The sequence below is a fragment of the Hypanus sabinus genome, chromosome 14, assembly GCF_030144855.1.
Source record: "Hypanus sabinus isolate sHypSab1 chromosome 14, sHypSab1.hap1, whole genome shotgun sequence".
Classification (NCBI taxonomy): domain Eukaryota; kingdom Metazoa; phylum Chordata; class Chondrichthyes; order Myliobatiformes; family Dasyatidae; genus Hypanus; species Hypanus sabinus.
Window position 1 is genome coordinate 54,199,605 of NC_082719.1, and position 21,211 is coordinate 54,220,815.

The window sequence follows — 21,211 nt, forward strand, 5'->3', positions numbered from 1 at the left end:
AAATACATAATTTGTTAAACAGTTAAATGGTAGTTTGTCTTTTTATATTTTTTAACTATTTCCAAATTGGGGCAGCTGCTAAATTGGGCCAAAATGTAAAACTCTGATGTATCCCAATTAACCAGAATCCACTGTATTTCAGATCTTTCAGCCAATACTCTCTTTAGTCACTTAGTTTCTACAATGAATAGGGAAACAATACCCTTTAAGCCTCAAACTATAGTCACTGTTATCTAACTTTAAATTAAAGTCTAAACTAGAAACAGCTGATACTTTAAGACAATTTCAGAACAGCATTCAAACCACTTACCATAAAATCAGAATTGCCAGAATCATGGGTCTTAGAATAATGAAATAAGAACTGTACAAAAAAAAAAGAAATATTTTACTGAAGCATATGCCAATTACTTATACCTGCTTTTAGATTATTATCTCTCATACAGTGCAAAATATACTGCTTACCCTTTTGCTTTCTCCTTTATCTTCTGAATCCTGCAAACATTGTGAAGCATTAATATAAAATGGCTTTAGAAAGCAAAAAAAAACAAGCTGGTATACAATATTCAATGAAAGAAGAATATTCACCTATTCATTAAAACTGAACAGTATGATGGATATCTGTACGGTAAAATTACATCATTGTCCATTTGCATGGGATCATGCTCTCCTAGCTTCACTCATATTAATTCATCAGTAACAACATTATCATCCACACTAGGCTAGCACCGTAACCTTTACCTCTGGGGTATTGCCAAACCATCTCGGTTCCCACCTAGATTTCATCAAAGTTCTGTGATATCATGTGATTTTAACTGTTAAAAACATTTAATGCACAGCTACGTCAAAGGAGAAAGTTACCATCAATTATGAGAAGGATTAGAGAATGGAAAAGCATTCTAATCACAAGCTCAAAAACATGCAGGTTGCTCCGATTTCATTAAAATTACACAGCTGTGACTACAAATACAACTTGAGGAAACATAATTTGGTCAGTATGATGTATGAGGTCATAAAAATTTCCTGTTATCAATCCATTAATGCAGGATGAGAAATGTGGAGCATCATCTTCCACTAATTCATATCACACTTTAAATCATTGCTCTTTTCTCAGTTTTAGAAATGCACAGAAGCAAAACCTGGATTTGATTTGTAATTGCAAGACCTTCTGCCGTCAGAGTATAATCTACCCTATCTTGGATACGATCATGAGGAGCTGAGCTCAAGGAGGAAAAAACAAAATCCAACACGAGTGGTTCTGTGTTGTTCTCAGCTTCCAAGATTGAATTCAGAGATTTAATAATTTAATTTCCATTGCAATAAATTTTCAAAGTGAAAAAATGATGTGAAGCTGTTAAAATATGCATTTAAAATATGTCTGAAATCAGCACAATGTGAAATTCAAAGTTGCCTTAAAAAAAGTTACAGATCAAAAAATAATTTATATTATCTTTTAATGGATTTATAAAGTCATTCATCATATTACATTAGAAATCTTGTAGTTGTGGAGAATTCATTTAACATCTGACACTGCCTGTGCACTAAGGGGGAATTATTAATAGATTGTTGCTTATCAATTGGATATTAAGCTTTAACTTTCACCCAGTCTGTATTGAAAAGGCATTATATTGGCCTGGAAGATTACTGCTTGTGAAACAAACTATCCCTAATCAGTTTTCTCAATGTCAGCAGTTAGCCCATATGTTCATTTGGACAGAAAGCTGCAAATGAGTTTATGAAGGCAATTCTGTCAGCACTGCACCACTATCTTGTGAACATTCTCATTTATTACTATTCCTATTCTCTGATTTTTCTAAATGTGCTCAAATCTCTCCCATTACGAGCCACATTTGCTAGACAACGTGAATTTTCCATTTGCTGAAGGCCTAGTTTTCTCCATTCAGATTCTAATATTTTTCAGCAAGGTCAGGCAGACCGACAAAACTGCAAAACGCGGAAATAATGGAAACCTTCCTCCCTCAGTATTACAATGGATAATAGCACCTCGTAAGTTCTTAGAACATATTTGAAAATGGTTCAAATCAAAATGGCAAATCAAAGCTGAGAAAGAAACTAAGTGCAGTCAAGTCTATAAGGCAGGAAGAAGCATAAACAGATCCCTCCCATATACTGTCTTTTTTTTGCAGATACATTTTGAGAGGCATGCGGAGTAAGAGAATCTTTGAGTTCAGCAATTAACTTTTCTTTGTTTAATTTGAATAAATGGCAATAAGAAGAGTACTTTCTAGAATTTGCAATATTACAAAACTAAAATTAATAGTTAACCAGTTCTGAAATATCTGATAGCCAGCTTATTTTTTGAAAGCAGAGGTCATACATTTATATCTTACTCCACAGTCATTTAATGAGCTAAACCAAGAAACTTACAGCAAAGAAACAGGCCATTTAGCCCATTGGCACAGTAGAACTCAAAAAATGCTATCCACCTTAGTCCCACTTCTCAGCTCCTGGTTTAGAATCTTACAGAACAAGAGAGTACATTGAAATTCTCTGTCAGATAGTTTAACCTTAAAGTGATGAAAAGCAAACATATATTGGGTTCAAGCCAGTTCATTGCATGTAATTCTTTGAGTGCATTGTAATAAAACAAATACCTTTTGCAGAGTTATCCAGGCCATATAACACAGTTCTTCAAATGTAGTGCTTGGCTGGTAAAGCAAAATGTAAATTCATCAGAGTTTTTAAAATCTTTTATAAATCTATGAATACTATAAATGTCCAACATAATTATTTGGTTCTCACCTGTTGCTGGCGATTGTCAGAGAGAAAGGATGAGCACAGATCATCTATCTGGAAGAGATAATGCAGAAGTTAGAAAATGTTTCCTCTATTTGATTTAATTCTGATCAATCAATACTATAACAGAAACATCTGAACAATTATTTTCTAAGACAAATGGAGGGAGGACTCCACAATATTGATTTATGGAATTTCTTTAAACAATATCATACAAATTTAAACAAATACTTTTCTAAAACAGGAAGAGTTAAATTGCACTCTCTTTGAACTTTCACAGAAATAATCTGGTCACTGCAAACAAAACTTGGAAGTTAACCATAGGATAAATAATGTAGAAAAAAAACTAACCTGGAAAGACTTCATTTAAAAAAGCAATATTGTAAAAGGTCCGGAGCTGTAATTCTCATATAATTTACTAGATGCAAGTGATATGAGAATTACTTTTATATTTATCTTATACTTTTCATTAAAGATGACTACAAGAATTCCTGTATCATCTGAACACAGATTATAAATGTTAATGATAGAAAACTGTAAAACTGTGGGAAAGTATATATAAAGTACAAGACATGAATATGAGATTACTTGAAAAAAATCAATATATATTATTATTCATTATAATGATTAAAAAAGATAAAATTATTACAATAATTTTCAAATACTTATTACCATTAAAGTTTATGAACAATAGAAAATCACTGTAAATGCATATATAGATTTGCATTCATCTAGCTTGCATATCAATGAACAGAAATGGGAAAACTGTACAGAAAAATAGAAATCCATTATTCTCATTAAAACATCTCGCTTATGGAATAAAAAATACAGTAGGAATGTAGTTTCCCAGAACTAGGCTGATTTATGATAGTATCATTATTAAAAGCACTTTCTTTGAGTGAGTCAAAAATGAGTTTGCGAAGAATGTAGGAGAAATGCATTTATCATCGTGGACAACTATAAATAATTACATTACTGATAAATTACACAATTTAGCACCAATTAGGAAATAATTTCCAGAAAATACTGGCTTCTGTGTTTGCAGATAACTATTGTGACATGTGACACAAAACGTTTTTTCTCCTTGCTTTGCTATGTTAAAAACAAAAGAACTGAGATTATTTAGATTTAAGTCCTTCGAACTCTGCTTATGATTACCTCTCTCCATAGATGTAACTCGTGTCCTTCTACAAACCTCTGTGGTGATGTAGGAGCACCTATAGAACACACAAGACACAATTACACACCAGCATTTAGGAAATCCATAAACTCCTACAAACATATTGCAAGTAATTGACAAAGCAAATATTTTTAACTTGTGTTCTGTATTTCATTATTATTTTTAAGAATATTAAGGGTAATGTTGGTGATGCAGTAATGTAAAATGTGTATGGGAAACAGCAATCTCAGTAGAAATAAAAATTGGGAGATATGATTATACTATTCAATTATTTTTCTATTTTATATGCAAAATTATCTGTGATAATTATATAATTACATTTTGAAGTAGTAAAATAAATAATAAAAGTTTAAAATTATGGGCTATAATATTTGAAAATTTAGTTGTTATTTTGTTTACTCCATTTACATTTTAGCTTTCCATATGAAAATTAAAATGAAATATGATTATGCATATACAATTCTAAAACTACTTCGATAGGATAATTTGAGTTCTACTCTTAGAGTGGATGGGGGGGAGGGGGGAGCTAGTTGCTTCCTGTACATTGCAGCCTATATTTAAGTACTGTACCATGCATCATTATCTCAAATAGTTAATCCTTACATCTCTAAATTTACTATCATGTTAGGTGTTTCTAATTTTAAAAGGTAGCTCTGTTTTAGATAGTAATTTAGATCTATGTTGCCTATAAATTATTACCCAAACTACAGCTACATTTAAAATACAATCTCAAAGCTTTCCTTTAGAGCAAGGAATACATGAACAATGGCTGCCTATTTTCAAAAAAATCAAGACTTTATAACCATTCCTAATTTAGGAGTTTGAATAGCATGATTAGGATGAATGTACACTTTATTTTTCCTAAGCAAACATTCAAAACTCCAATGCCTCCATTCTCTGAACAGTCTCTTTTGACTATATTCCTCTATCCCAAGAACCAATTACATTTATTTTATATAGGAAGCCAGGACATTTTTGGATACAAGATAAGAGCAACAATCTTGCTTCTCGAACAATCTTTCTCCCAAGTTTAAGAAAGCAATGTTACATTACTTTCTTTACTTACCTAATCTTCCTGTGAGTTCCAGGAACAGTTTTTTTTATTTAAATAGAATCTCTATTGGCAACTTAAAACAAAGTCCATTTAAAGAATTGAGAAAATAAAACATAAAAATAAACTTACAATGATCTCAACCAATCAAAAGGGTATTTTCTTTATCATACAGAATAATTACAAGTGAGTTATTCTACCCTAGTCAATTAAACTAATGCAATCCTCAAGCTTGATTTGTTGTGGAATTACTAAGTGAAAACCATTCTTTTTCAAAATACCATCTCTTTTCTTTAATTAATTCATGATTATCACAAGGACATTAACACTAATTGAGAAGCAATAGGCCATGTCAGAGCCTGATTTCAGAGGTTCCCTTCCCTGAGGGTTGTTAGAAAACCATAATGGGTAACTTGGCAGTTTCATTATTGCTACCATTTCCTAAATGCGTATGATTTCATTCAATTTAAAATCCCTTGCATTCTGGTGTGTTTTGAGCTTTGCAACTAGTGGATCACGAGGCCAGACAGCTGAACCTAGTCCAGTAATGTTGCTAAAATTTTACCAACCTGAACAGGGTGGAATGGAGGGCAGTGAACGAACAGGGAAGCTCAACATTAAATATTTAATGGAAAATCTATCTTTGCTCCTTCTATTTGAACAACTAAACACCGTACAACTTTTCCTTTTGCTCAACCTGTACTTCAACGGACAGTATGCAAAACGTTTTATACCCGATAGATTCCCATGTTCAGGCAAAGCTCCGTTCATGTTCATTTGTACAGATTGCTAACAGTGCTGGACAGGTTGGGTCAAGAAATAGATTAATGCAACCTCTACACATACAGAATATTTTAAATCCCCTTCTACATCCACATTATCTCCGCGATTTTTAAATTGACACGATACTGCACATAAAACACACCCAATGTGCGGAGACGCACTTCTTTGTTGGCGTTCCTAATTTAAAAGTTTTCTAGAGCAACAACTAAAGGAACGAGCAACAGGAGAAAAAGAGACAAACAGGTTTCAAGTCAGTCGCTTAGAAGTACAAAGTGAAACGATTATAACAGGAAAGAAAGCACCGAGAAAATGTCCAAAGTGAAATGTGAGCTGAACAGGAATTGTAGCAACATTTTGATGAATGTGGGTGATGATGAGTGGGAGAGCTACCTTGTGAGAAGGAGCCCCAGGAGAGAAGGAGCAGTGCCAGTACGACGACGGAGGAATGGTGGCGCTTCATGCTGACGGATGCTGCGCGGCGCTCTCTCTGTTTCTCGGTACTAGCACGGCTCGGAGCTCAGCATGGTCGCCACGCTCTCAGCCAGCAGCTCGGAGACGTCCGCACTTTTATTGCCGTCCATCTCAGGAATCTTTTCAATTAAATCACGCGTCAGCGCCCACAGGATCAAACGTCACGTGAATGAACGAGATGGCTGTGTCATTCATACTCAGAAAACACTTCTTCAAACCATCATCACCCCCCGGCTCGATGTGCTTGTGGTCACCTTGTAAGTAGTGGTGCCACATCGGTACTACAAAGACAGCGGGAACTTGCTCCGTGGTTTTGGAAAGTTAGGGAACGAGTCCCGAACATAACTTATCCAATTCCTGTCCAGTAATTGAATTATATAACCTGGAACGCTACGATGAAGTACGAATGTTCTAAACTGTTTAGTTTGTGAGCTTGATCCGAACAGGGAATGTCATTGCACGAAGGGGAAATATGCCTATATACTTAAAACTTTTAACTTTTAATTTCATTACTGCGGCCTTTGAGTATAGCAACATATGCGCACGCTCGGCTGAATCTCTTGTTTGCTGTACTAACAATGAAACGAAACAAAAGCAGATTAATTGTTCTAAATAGCAGTCAAAGCAATGCTTACAGTAAATTGGGCATTTTCCCAAGGCTGCTCACGGTGCTCAGTTTGTTATAATCATTCAGCGTTTAAAATACACATTCACAATTTTACCATCCAGATTAAACTTCAATGAAAGTTCAGGTTTCAGATGGTTGACCTTTAGTTATTTCCTGTGACAAATCATTAACCTGAAATGTTACGTCTGGTTTTTTTTTACGCAGCTGTCTATTGTAATTGTTGTGATTGAAGGAAGATGGAAAATGATGCTTCATAAGAATGTGTTGAGACCTTCATTAGTCATAGCTCACGCAAATAATTCGGACTCAATGTATGAGCATCCCAGTATTAAAACTAGAACAACTGTGGACAGAGGAACAAAGCTGTGGAAAGGCAACAGAAGGAAATGCTTATTTATGTAGTTATTTTTCTCCAGTTTTTTTGAAGTGTGATCATGCTAGAAACAGCAGTCAACATTTAAGACCATAGGACAATAAAATATAGGAGCAGAATTACCACTTGGCCCAACAAGTCTGCTCCACCATTTCATCACAGTTGATCTATTTCTGTCTCAGCCCCAGTCCTCTGTCTTCTTCCCGTATCCGTTCATGCCCTGACTAATCAAGAATCTATCAACCTCGGCCTTAACTATACCCAATGACTTGGCCTCCACAGACACCTGTGGCAATGAATTCGACAAATTCACCACTCTCTGGCTTTGGAAAGAATTCCTCCTCACATCCATTCTAAAAGGATGCCCCTCTATTCTGAGGCCACGTCTTCTGGTCTTAGACTCCCCCACCATAGCAACTATCCTCTCCAATCCACTCTATCAAGGCCTTTCAACAATTGATAGATTTCAATGAGGTCACTCCTCATTCTTCTGAACTCCAGTGAGTACAGGCCCAGAGCCATCAAACGCTCTTTATATCACAAGCCTTTAAATCCCGGAATCATTTTCATGAACCTCCTTTGAACCCTCTCCAATGTCAGCACATCCTTTCTTAGATAAAGGGCCCAAACCTGCTCATAGTACTCCAAGTGAGGCCTCACCAGTGCTTTATAAAGTCTCAATTTTACATCCTTGCTTTTATATTCTAGTCTTCTAACATCGCATTTGCCTCCCTCACCACCAGCTCAACCTGCAAATTTACTTTTAGGGAATCCTGCACAAGAACTCCCAAGTTGCATTGCAGCTCGGATTTTTGAATTTTCTCTCCATTTCAAAAATAGTCTACCAATTTATTTCTTCTACCAAAGTGCATGGCCATACACTTCCCGTCACCATACTCCACCTGCCACTTATTTGCCTATTCTAATCTGTCTAAGTCTTTCTGTAGGCTCTCTACTTCCTCAAAACTACCTGTTCTCCAACCATCTTTGTATCGTCCGCAAATGTTGTCACAAAGCCATCAATTCCATCATCCAAGTTTTGACAAATAATGTAAAAAGAAGCAGTCCCAAAACAGACCCCTGTGGAACACCATTAGTCAACAACAGCCAACCAGAAAAGGCTCTCTTTATTCCCACTCTTTGCCTCCTGCCGATCAACCACTACTTTATCCATGTTAGAATTTTTCCTGTAATACCTGAGGCTCTTAATTTGTTATCCAACCTCGTGTGGCACCTTGTCAAAGGCCTTCTGAAAATGCAAGTACACAACATTCTCCCATTCTTCTTTGACTATCCTGCTTGTTACTTCTTCAAAGAATTTCAAAAGATTATTTGGCAAGCTTTTCCCTTAAAGAAATCATGCTGATTATGGTCTATTTTATCACGTGCCTCCAAGTACTCCGAAACCATATCCTTAACAATTGACATCAACATCTTCCCAACTACTGAGATCAGACTAATTGGCCTATAATTTCCTTTCTTCTGTCGCTCTCCTTTCTTTAAGAGTGCAGTAACATTTGCAATATTCCCTTCCTTTGGAGTCATGCCAGAGTCAATTGATTCTTGAAAGAAAGTTACTAATGCCTCTACAGTCTTTACACCCACAATCTCAACCTCTCCTTACAAATTTGCTCCTCCAATTCTCGCTCCCCATTAGGTGGTCTATGATACACCCCTATAAGTTTTACTGCACCTTTCCCATTCCTCAATTCCACCCAAATAGCCTCCCTAGGTGAGCCCTCTAATCTATCCTGCCAAAGCACCACTGTAATATTTTCTCTGGCAAGCAATGCAACACCTCCCCCTCTTGTCCCTCCAATTCTATCACACCTGAAGCAACGAAATCCAGGAATATTTAATTGGCAATCACCCCCCCTCCTGCAACCATGTTTCACTAATAGCTACAACATTATATTTCCAGGTATCAATCCATGCTCTCTCATCCACCTTTCTTACAATGCTCCTAGCATTAAAATAGATGCATTTAAGAAACACTCCACCTCTTACACTCTATTTATCCGTAACAGTGCAAACAATGTTATTATCTTTTTCTTCCTTCCCCCTACATCTTCGGTCTGAGCGCTCCCCTTCTCTATCACCTGCCTATCCTCCCTCACACACTGTCTACTGTCATCCTGCACACCTTTCAGTTTCCCAAGAACCTTTTTCCACGTAATGGAAACTTCACATATTTCTGCTTCCTGACACTCTCGAACTTCTGGCATACTGCAAATTTCTTCCACACTGAACACTGATACAAAACATTTTTGGACCAATAATTCTCACAAAAAAAACTTGACAGACTAACTTAAAAAGAATTTCAGAACTGAAATTTTGATTAAACATTGCCTATCAGCATTGTCAAGCCACGAAGTATTGTTGGAATATAAAACAATAATTTGGAAGAAAGACATATCGATAACAATGATGTTATTTTTCCTAGCTAACAAAAATGTTATTACGTTTGTGACTGTAATGTTTATCCTGATTCAATTCTACAAATTATCTCTTTCAGAAAATGTTTTTCCAATTAATTGTGATTGCTAGAACCTAGAACTACAGTGGTTCAACAGGATTGCACTGGAGACATCAACAACATCAGATTGAGAATTTCAGATGCCTTGCCCTTTTCTAGATACTGTTGTAATTAGAGACAATCAAAAGTCACTGATCATCTTATCTCTGAGCATTGTTACCTTGGCATTTTAAGGGTCATTTCATTAAAAGATTCACTGCTCAATTGTTGAATTTCTGCTTTTGGAAGCATGACAATTTCATCTCATTTAGAAAAATGAATTGGTAATATTGCTTTGATGAGATCTTGATTTGTAAATTAATTTTTTTCAAAAGAATGTTCTTTTTCTGGAGAAAGATACTTTAGTATGGAAAACCCTATGATTTTCCATTGATTACAAGAATTTAAACTTTGTTAGAGTCCAGACTGCGAAAAAAAGATTGATAATAGCCTACAAGAAGGCTATTATCAGGTAACATTGCTTAAATAATTAAAAAATTATTTTTACACTTAATGTACACATAAAATTGCCCATATTTCCAATATTTGCTTCCGCAGAAGAGAAGGAAGAACGGACTAAGAAAGAACCCTTACTCATTATCCACTCCAAGTAATGTATTTCACAGGAATAGAATGAGCATCCTGCAATTCTTGAAGTTAATAATATCACATTTCCTCACATTATACTCCATTCAACAAATGTATGCCCCCCTCACATATGATATGTATGTCTCTTTGCAGACTTTTTAAGTCCCTCACAACTTCCTTTCCCACCAATTTTTATTTCTGTCAACAAATTTAGCAACTACAGATTTTGCCCTTTAAGTCATTGAAAGGGATTGCAAATAGTTGAGTCTTCAGCAATGATACCTGGGGCATACCACTAATTATACTTTGCTCCCAGTAAATGCCTTGATATAAGATGAACACTTCTATTACTGCTATGACCTGGCCATTAAATTATACTCATATAAAGAAAAGAGTTACTTTAGGTATCCAGCATCTGCAGTTTTACATTTTGTGTAAATTATACCTTCTGATCCTAGCAACACAAACATCTTGCTTGTGATATTAAACTAGAGCAATATTACACCTTCATTATAAATACCTGTAGATATTTTCACTTTTCTATTCAATGTTGTTGCATATTAGTTTTATTAGATAGGTACAATGGATGTGGGTGGGTAAACAAATATAACTTTGTCACTAAACTGAAAGATAACCTTCAAATCCATATGGAGGCATTAACCTTTGGTGCACCTTCAACAATAACATATTAAACCTTTTGATACAATGCAGTTCATCACTGTTTTAAATATTTACTGATCATTTCTGTTACTGCCATGACTTCACCTTTACTGGAGGACTACAAATCATAAATATCACTCCACTCCATAAGAAGGGAAGGGAAGCAAAACATCAAGAAACTACAGACCAGTTAGCCTGGCTTCAATGGCTAGCAAGATGTTGGGGTTCATTATTAAGGATGAGTTTTCATGGTACTTGGAAGCATGTGATCAAATAGGTTGAAGTCAGCATGATTGCCTTAAGGGGAATCTTGCCTGACAAATCTGTTGGAATTATTTGGGGAAATAATAGGCAAGATAGATAAATGAGAGTTAGTGGATGCCATGCATGGAGTGTGAAACAAGAGAAGAATCCACATTATCACAGGGAATATACTAGCACGGATAGAAGACTGTCTGACTGGCAGAAGACAAAGAATGGGCCCTTTCTGATTGACAGTGATGAATGTGTACCTCAGGGGCCAGTGTTGGGTTACTTTCCATGTTATATGTTAATGATCTGAATAACAAAACTGATGGCCTTGTGGCCAAGTTTGTAGGTGATACAATAATAGGTGGAAGGGCAGGCTGTGCTGAGGAAGCAGGAAGTCTGCAGGAGGCCTCATACAGATTAGAAGAATGGACAAACAAGTGGAAGATGTTAGATGGTGTAGGGAAGTGTATTTCCATGCAATTTGATAGAAGTTATAAAGGTGTCAGCTATTTTTCAAAATGGAGAGCGATTTCAGAATTCAAAGGTGTAAAGGGTCTTGGGAGTCCTAGAGCAGGATTGACTGGAGGTTGGTTAAGCTACAGATTGTGTCGGTAGTAAGGAAGGCAAAATCAATGTGATTATTAATTTAATATTTGTTATTAAATGTGCATCAAGCCATAGTAATGCTTTCCCATTTGGCCGTACTCATGAATATTCATGTATGGTTAAATGACAACTAATTGAACTGATTTGAATTTTGGGAGGACTAGAATGCAAAAGCAGTGATGTAATTCTGAGGCTTTATGAAGCATTGGTCAGACCACATTTGGAGTGTGATGAGCAGTTTTGGGCATCATACTTAAGAAAGGATATGCTGGCATTAGAGAGGATCCAGAATATGTTTACAAGAACTATCCTGGGAATGAAATTGTTAACATATAATGTTTGATGTGTTTGAGCCTGTACTCTCCAGAGTTTAGTAGAATAAGGGGGAATCTCATTGAAACCTATCAAACTTGGTAAGGCCTAGATAGAGTGGATGTGGAAAAGATGTTTCGAATAGTGGGAGAGTCTAGAACCAGAGAGCACATCCTCAGAATAGAAGGATGTCCATTTAGAACAGAGATGATGAGGAATTCCTTGAACAAGAGGATGGTGAAATCATTTGCCACAGACAACTATGGAGGCCACATCATTGGGTATAGGCTCTTGACTAGTAAGGGCATCAAAGGTTACAGGGATATGTTTTTCATTGGTAAGAGCATCAAAAGTTATGGGGAGAGGCATGAGAATGGGATTGAAACTAAATCAGCTACGATCAAATGGCAGAGCAGATGATGGGCTGAATGGCCTAATTCTGCTCTTATGTCTCATCGTCTTCATAATATACAGTATTACGAGCCTTTGTGTATTGATCCTTTCACTTTCCAGATAAGAAATCTATTTCACATGTCGCTGCCCTATGAAGTAAAGAGTATTGCAAAATTTGACACATTAAACCTGTGAGTCAGCATAGAGATGTTATTGATCTTTTCAAAACACAAGAGCTGTTTGTTATTTTCAGAAAATCATTATTTAAATTAAATACAATCTACTTATGTATTCACCACAATTCTGATGACTCCTCAGGTTGGTTTCATAACATGACAAACTGCTCAAGCCACTGATCATTCCTTAAGCTTGGTGCATTCAACAAAATTCTTCGAGATAGAAAGTTCACTGTCACATCCTAAATCTGATAGATTCAGAACAATATTTATAATTGTAAGCATGTAAGATTTTAATGATGCTTTCCAGCATGGTTTAATTTTGCAATCTGATCAATCATACCCTTTTAAACTATATCTGTGCCTGACCCTCACACTACTCCAACCCCAGTACACTATTTACAAACGCTTCTCTCGTACACTTAGTGATGAAATCTATGTTAGTGTTTGTGGTAACTAAAATGTTTCTTGGGGAGTTTTATGATTTGATGAACCCTGGAGCTGGAAAGTGCCTGAAGTGAGGATAAAGCTGAATTAGTATTACATTGATAAGATACACAGCAGCAAAAAGCATGAAGTTCCATACAGCATGAAGTTGCCTGGTTCCTGACTGAATGAGAGGGCATAAAAAATAGAAAGACATCTAGACATCTTGTTTGCGAACATAAGATGTACGATTCCTTTTCTTCTGATTGACCTATAAGTTGCTTCTTACAGAAGGCTTGGAAATTCTGTTCTGTTTTAGAAGAGGTCATTATTTTCTGCAGGAAAAGGAAAAGAGTCACCAAATAATGATTGTATATATATTTGGGACATCTTCATATAGACACAGTGACCTTTTTATTAGGACATCTGTACACAGATATGCTAATATCTAATCAGCCAATCATGTGGCAGCAACTCAATCCATAAAAACATGCAGACATGGTTAAGCAGTTCAGTTGTTGCTCGGACCAATCATCCGAACGTTTAATAAATGTGATAACATAAGAAATAGGAGCAGGAGCAGGACATCTGGCCTGTCAAGCCTGCTCTGCCATTCAATAAGATTATGATTGATCTGGCCATGGACTCATCTCCACCTACCTGCATTTTCAGACACCACCGTCAGAGAGTCCAGTTCCACTCCCACAACATCACTGGCCTTACGAATGAAATTGTTGATTCTGTTGGTGTCTGCTACCCTCAGCCTGCTGCCCCAGCACACAACAGCAATCATGATAGCACTGGCCACCACAGCCTCGAAGAACATCCTCAGCATCGTCCGGCAGATGTTAAAGGACCTCAGTCTCCTCAGGAAATAGAGACGGCTCTGACCCTTCTTGTAGACAGCCTCAGTGTTCTTTGACCAGTCCAGTTTATTGTCAATTCGTATCCCCAGGTATTTGTAATCCTCCACCATTGTTTGCCCATGTATCCCAACTCTCTTCTTTCTATTAGTTAACCAATCCTCTATCCATGCTAATACATCACTCCCAACTCTATGCATCCTTATAGATAAAGTCTTTTATGCTGCATCCAAGTAAATCACTTCTATCTGTTCTCCTCTATCCACTGCACTCCTTATGTCCTCAAATAACTAAAGTAAGTTTGTCAAACAGGACCTGCCTTTGCTGAATCCATACAGATGGATCCATTTCTTTCCAGATCTTCTTATCATGTCCACAGACAGTCCGTACCTGGCCCTGGCCCCTTGTGCCTTGATGTTGAATTCGGCAAGATCGGCAACAGTACAGGGTTCCTCTAGCGATGGGCATCGCAGGAGATGTTGCAGAGTTTGTGGCTCAGTTCCACATTCACAAGTTGACGGGCTGGTTGCATATCCCCATGTGCTTGGTGACACCTTTGAACGATCTACACCAGTCCTGAGTCTGTTAAGGCACTTCCTGGTTGCCCAGCTGCCATTAGCTCCTGGGGGAAGACTTTCATCCGGTGGAATTTCCATCGTTGGGGGTTGTTTGAGACTGGCGAGCTGGTCTTTCCACAAGGTGATGTGAGCTTCAGATGGGGTTGATTGTAATGGAACAACACTGTTCATGAAGCTCTTCCTTCACTTTAGGCAGCTGGGTGTAGGTGTGTGACCACGTAGAGGGTGCAGCTCATCTGATGTCTGACGGAGTCGTTCCTTCTTGCTGGCTACTGTTCTTCGTATATCGGGGGTGTGATACCCAGCAGGATATATAGGCTGTTGGTGTTTGTTGGTTTTAAACAACCTGTGATAAGTTGGTAGCTTGAATTCAGAACGGCATCCATCTTCTTAGCATGAGTAGATCTTTCCCATGTAGGGCAGGCGTATTCAGCAGTGGAATAACAAAGAGCAAGTGCACTGGCTTGCAATGTTTTCCAGCTTGCTCCCCATTTTGTGTTAGTGAGCTTATTCAGGATGTTGTTTCGTGTGCTCACTTTGCCTTTGTTTTATTGATGTGGTGCTTGAAAGTGAGGCATCCGTCAAGGGTGACTCCTAAGCAGATAGGGTGCTCGCAATGCGTCAGTGTGGATCCACACCAGGTCACTTTAAGCTGCCTTTTGGCTTCACGGTTCCTGAGACGGAAAGCACAAACTTGTGTCTTTGATGGGTTTGCATGGAGGTGGTTTTCTTCATAGTAGGATGTTAGTCCCTCCGAGGCCTCAGAAAGCGTTTTCTCCACGGTGTTAAAATCAGTGCTTTGGGCAGTGATGCACAAGTCATCAGCATATATAAAACGGTGTGTGACATCATCTATAGGTTGGTCATTTGTGTAGATGTTGTACAGTAGCGGAGCAAGCACACTTCCCTGAGGAAGGCCATTCTTCTGAAATCACCACCTGCTGTGCTTCCACCTGGTTCAACACAAAACCGGCCATTCTGAAACATGCTTCCTAACAGCTCTGTTCAGTGAATATCTTTTGTCATCTCCAGGATCTTGCTGAGGAGATGTCTGTGGTTCACTGTATTGTAAGCTGCTGACAAGTCTACAAAAACAGCAGCTATTACCATCCCTTGCTCAAAACCATCTTCGATACATTGTGTGAGGTTGAGCAGTTGGCTTGTTGTTGATTTGCCGGGGCAGAAACCTGCTTACTCTGCGATGATCTTCTCATCTAGAGCTGGTGTTATCCTATTGAGTATCAGGCATTCAAACAGCTTATTGGTGTGGCAAAGCAGTGAGATTGGCCAAAAACTCTTAGGATCAGAGGGATCTTTTCCGGGCTTTAATAGGGCTATGACATATGATTTCTGCCAAATATTAGGGAGCTTGTGTGTTGCCAGACAGCAGTTGGACAATTGTAGGAGCCATTTCTTTGCTTACTGTCCAAAATGCTTTATCTGCTCCAATGCTATGTTGTCAAGACCAATTGCTTTCCAGATGCCTCATACTATTTCTTTAATGATAGCTTCAAGCATTTTCCCAACTACAGATATTAAATGAACTGGCCTATAGTTACCTGCCTTTTGCCTTCATCCTTTTTTGAACAGTGTATGACATTTGCTATCTTCCAATCTGCCAGGTCTCGCACAGAGTCCAGAGAATTTTGGAAACTTATCACCAACACCTCTACGATAACTTCTGCCATTTCTTTCTGTACCCCGGGATGCATTCCATCAGAACCAGGGAACTTATCTATCTTCAGACCCACAAGTTTGCTCAGCATTACCTCTTTCATGATAGCTATCGTATCGAGGTCCTCACCTCCTATCACATCCATAACATCTCTCCTTGGCATGTTAAACATGTCCTGCACCATGAAAGCCAACTCAAAATAGTCATGCAAAGCCTTGGCCATTTCCTCTTTACCCAATATCTATGCCCCCTTCTCCTCCTCCAAAGGACCTACATTCACTTTAGTCACTCTTTAGTTTTATATAATAAAAACTTTTACTTTCTGTTTTTATATTTTGTGCTAGTTTATTTTCAGAATCTATCTTTCCTTTCTTTATTGTTTTCTTCGTGGTCCTTTGCTACTTTTTAATGTTTTCCCAATCTTCCAGTTTCCCACTATCCTTGGCAACTTTGTACACACAAGCTTTTGGTTTGATGCTTTCTTGATGTCATGGTCAGGTCTGTTGACTACTCATTTCAGTTAATTTCCTTTTCCCCATTTTCCACTGGGCACCTGATCTTCATTCGAACCGGCAGCTCAAAGACTCCGGCTTTCATCTACTCGCTGCTGGTTTGTCACATCAACAGTGCAGCTTTGCTCATTCTGAACCGTTGTTCCTGGGTCGAATTGAGAGCCTGACATCCGCTGTGCTGGGTCAAGTCAAGAGCCTGGCATCCACTGTTCCTGGGTCAAGTTAAGAGCTGCCGTCTGCTGTTCCTGGATCAAGTCAAGAGCTGCTGTCGGCTGTTCCTGGATCAAGTCAAGAGCTGCCGTCGGCTGTTCCTGGGTCGTCAAGAGCTGCTGTCGGCTGTTCCTGGGTCGAGTCAAAAGCCTGTCATCCACTGTTGCTGGGTCAAGTTGAGAGCCTGTCATCTGCTGTTGCTGGGTCAAGTTGAGAGCCTGTCATCCGCTGTTGCTGGGTCAAGTTGAGAGCCTGTCATCCGCTGTTCCTGGGTCGAGTCAAGAGCTGCCACCTGCTGTTCCTGGGTCGAGTCAAAAGTCTGTCATCCGCTGTTGCTGGGTCAAGTTGAGAGCCTGTCATCTGCTGTTGCTGGGTCAAGTTGAGAGCCTGTCATCCGCTGTTGCTGGGTCAAGTTGAGAGCCTGTCATCCGCTGTTCCTAGGTCGAGTCAAGAGCTGCCGCCTGCTGTTCCTGGGTCGAGTCAAAAGCCTGTCATCCACTGTTGCTGGGTCAAGTTGAGAGCTGCTGTCCAGCTGAGTTTTGCCGTCCGTTTGCTGCTTCCTGTGCTACCTGGAGTCGAGATACAAATGGACTGTCGTTGTCTTTTTTTGTCATACTGTGTCCAGCTGAATATCGCAGGTTGTTTGCCAATGCTCCGAGCCGCAATACATATCGTCTGTCTTTGTTTGTTTTTGTCATCTCGTTCCCAGCTGAGTAGGTCCGGCCGTTTGCCATTGCTCCAAGTTGGGAATTCTGTCTCTTCGTGTCTAGCTGTGGATTGCTGACCATTTGTCACTCCTCCGAGCAAAATACTAATCATCTGTCTTTGTTTGGTGTTGTCGTCTCTGGGTTCCAGTCAAGTCCAAGTCCCGGCTCGGAGTCCAAGTCAAGTTCCAAGTTCCAAGACCCAAGTCCAAGTCAAGTTCCAAGTTCTGAGTCCTAGTCATGTCCAAATCTGTGTCTGTGTCAAGTCTCCGTGCCTGTGTCCTGCACTTGGGTCCACCTCCAGTCACCTCCATGTAAAATTTTTATTTCCTTAGTTATCCAAGACTGGCTTTCCCCGCCCTTACTGTCCTTGCTTTTAACTGGAATATACATTTGTTGAGCACCGTGAAAAATCTCATTGAAAGTCTTCCACTGTTCCTCAACCACCCCACCACTTAGCCTGTGCTCCCATTCTACAGTAGCCAAATCCTCCACTGAAATCTCCATTGTTTAGGCATAATACACTGGGTTTAGATCAAACTATTGCAGCCTCCATTTGTATGAGAAACTCAATCATACTGTGATCACTCTTTCCAAGAGGATCCCTAACTACAAGATCACTAATTTTACCTGAGTCGTCGTGCAGGACCAGATCTAAGATAGCACATTCCCTTGCTGTTCAAGAAAGCTATCACAGATGCATTTGATGAAGTCCTCCTCAAGACTGACTCAACCAACCTGATTCACCCAATCTAATGTGCATGTTAAAGCCCCCCTGACTACTGCTGTTCCATTCTTACATGCCTCGGCTATTTCTCTGTTTATTGCCTGTGCCACCGTAATGTTATTATTCGGTGGCTGATAGACAACTCCCAGTAGTGAAATTTTTCCCTTTACCCAGATAGATTCAACATTCTGCTCCTTAGATCTTACATCGTCTCTCACTATCACCCTGATTTCGTCTTTAATTAAGAGTGCTATTTCCTCCCTGTCCTTCCGTATTATTTAATTCCCAATTCTCTCCAGCCTACAACCATGTTTCTTCACTACCTATTTGGTTCTGCTTTTTAATTTAATCCCAACCTGCTCAAATTCCCTTCAGCAGAACCTCTTTCCTCATCCTACCTATGTTGTTGGTATCCACATGGACCACAACAGCTGGATATTTCCCCTCCCATTGCAAATTCTTCTGCAGTTCAGATAAGATGTCCCAAACCCAGGCACCAGGCAGACAACACAGATTTTGGGACGCTATATCCTCATTACAGAGAATTCTGTCTATTCCACTGACTATATTATCCTTTTCTCACCCCGGTCTCGAATGGCTTTCTGAACTATGGTGACACGTTTAGTTTGCTCATCCTTCCTACAGCCCCCACTCTCAGCGTCCGGGTAAATCTCCCCCTCCCTGATGTGCTGCAGTGTAGGAAGCTGAGATTGCAGGTCATCAACTTTGAGCCTGAGTTCCTCGAGCAGCCAACACTTGCTACAGATGTGGTCACCAGGAACCACAATGGGGTCCACCAGCCCCCACAACATGCAGTACAGCATAGAGTCTATGTGACTTGGCCATGGAATGATAGTTGGTGTCACATGGGGTGCTTTAATTATCTCAGAAACTACTGATGCCCTGGGATTTTCATGCACAACAGTCTCTAGAGAGAACGCTGCGAGAAGCAAAAAACATCTGGTGAGTGACAGTTCTGCAGGTGAAAACATCTTTTTAATGAGGGAGGTCAGAGAATGGCCAGACTGGGTCAAGTTGACAGGAAGGTGATAGTAACTGAGATAACCATCAATTACAGCAACGATGTGCTGAAGAGCGTGTCTGAATGCCACATCACGTTGAACCTTGAAGTGGATAGGCTACGGCAGCAGAAGACCATGAACATACAAAGAAACATACACTCAGTGGCCACTTTATTTGGTACAGGAGATACAGTACTGATAAAGTGGCCACTGCATGTAGGTGTGTGCACCAAGAGGAGGCAAAAGCAAGTGAGATGAAAGTATAAGAAAAACTGGAACTGATAAATAACTTAGAAGACTCATTCATCTTCAAGAGCATCACTCATGCAGTTTTTATTAAGACTGTTGAATTTTGAAAGGAAATTGCTCTATTCTGATGAAAAGCTTAGAAACGTGAAAAAATTCTCCCAAATATTCTGGAGCTACAAACGATGTGAAGTATCTTGAAAAATGTGCCATCTGTGTTATTGGTATCATTTGTCCAAAGGGATACTTTTATTTGCTTTCCAGTACACTTTGTTCTTTGCTGAGAAATTGACATTGCTTTGGTGCATTAACTTTCAATAAAAATAGCTTTCTGCTGTCAGAGTTGGCTTATCATATATTTGAAATGGCTCAATTAGTTGAATGCTAGATGGTATTCACTTAATCAACACTGACATTTCTGTTTCTAATTGGACCTTTTGAACACTGCAAGTAGCAAGCTGAGATAGGTTTAAGGAATTTTGACCTAAGCTGAAATATCAAATAGAATGTCAGTCGGTTGTGGACAGTAACCTCGATTTGTATCAACAAGTATTCACAGAACTGATTTCAATTTCCCACACAGCTGACTAAGATACACTTCATGAAGTAGTATGCAAGTGAAGACAGAAGTTAAAGGAATATTTTTACAGAGGAGAGTTTTTTTTTAAATGTAAAATTTACTATCTTGAGGCACTTGGTGGAGGTTGACCACAGATGCGGCGTCCTAGCTATCTACATGATACACAAGCCAGGGAAGGATGACATGGGGAGCAAGCTGCTGTCCATGTAGCAGGCTCCCCCTTTCCACACAACTGATGAATCCAAAGGAGCAGCAGAGACCAAAACATTTTAGCACCACTGCCATCGCAGGAGTTACCAGTGAGCATTAAACTCAACTTCGGACCACCTTTGGGATTCTAGCTCTGGATATTTTCATGGGGTTTACTCCCAAAGCCTTCCAGTGAGTGAGATTAGCTGCAAGGCAGCAGAGGGTTGAGATCAGAATTTTCCTTCTCCTGGATGACCTGCTACCCCCAGCTGACGAGCCCCATCTGCCTGAAAGGACTGGTTTTAAGGTGTCAGTAACCTGCCTTTGTCCTTTCTCCTGTCAGTAGAAATGGTTCTAGCCACGCAGAGGCTAGGAGCTGGACTTGGTAGTCAGAGGCTATTTGAGACACACAACTTTGGGAGCATTTAATAAGCAGAGGGAGCTTAGCCCCACTACCCCCACCCACCCATTACATTATCTTGCATGTCAGCAAATTTAGTGCTGAACAATAAATATTCAAACGTCAAAAGAACTGTAGATGCTGGAAATCTGAAAGCAAAACAGATGTTGATGAGGCTGATTTCAGGCAGAATCTGAACAGAAACAAAGTTGATGTTTCACTTTGAAGATTCTTCACCACAACTTCATCAGAATGTATTTATTTAATATATTTCCATATAACCATATAACAATTACAGCATGGAAACAGGCCACCTTGGCCCTTCTAGTCCATGCCA

The 21,211-nt window shown here is 39.1% G+C and overlaps 1 protein-coding gene across 5 annotated transcripts in view; it reads right to left on the minus strand.

Annotated features, from left to right (window-relative positions):
• nmu (neuromedin U) overlaps window positions 1–21,211 on the minus strand; it is a 59,645-nt gene that overhangs the window by 22,433 nt on the left and 16,001 nt on the right. For 4 of the 5 annotated variants that reach the window (XM_059989226.1, XM_059989225.1, XM_059989228.1 and 1 more), the window contains 5 exons: window positions 3,913–3,971; window positions 2,761–2,808; window positions 2,613–2,666; window positions 463–492; window positions 311–361 (listed from right to left, as the gene is read on the minus strand). In XM_059989226.1, coding sequence (XP_059845209.1) covers window positions 311–361; window positions 463–492; window positions 2,613–2,666; window positions 2,761–2,808; window positions 3,913–3,971 — 242 coding nt within the window. Of the gene's footprint in view, window positions 1–310; window positions 362–462; window positions 493–2,612; window positions 2,667–2,760; window positions 2,809–3,912; window positions 3,972–6,158; window positions 6,379–21,211 lie in introns of those variants that run through there. The other variant, XM_059989227.1, reaches the window with a different exon arrangement.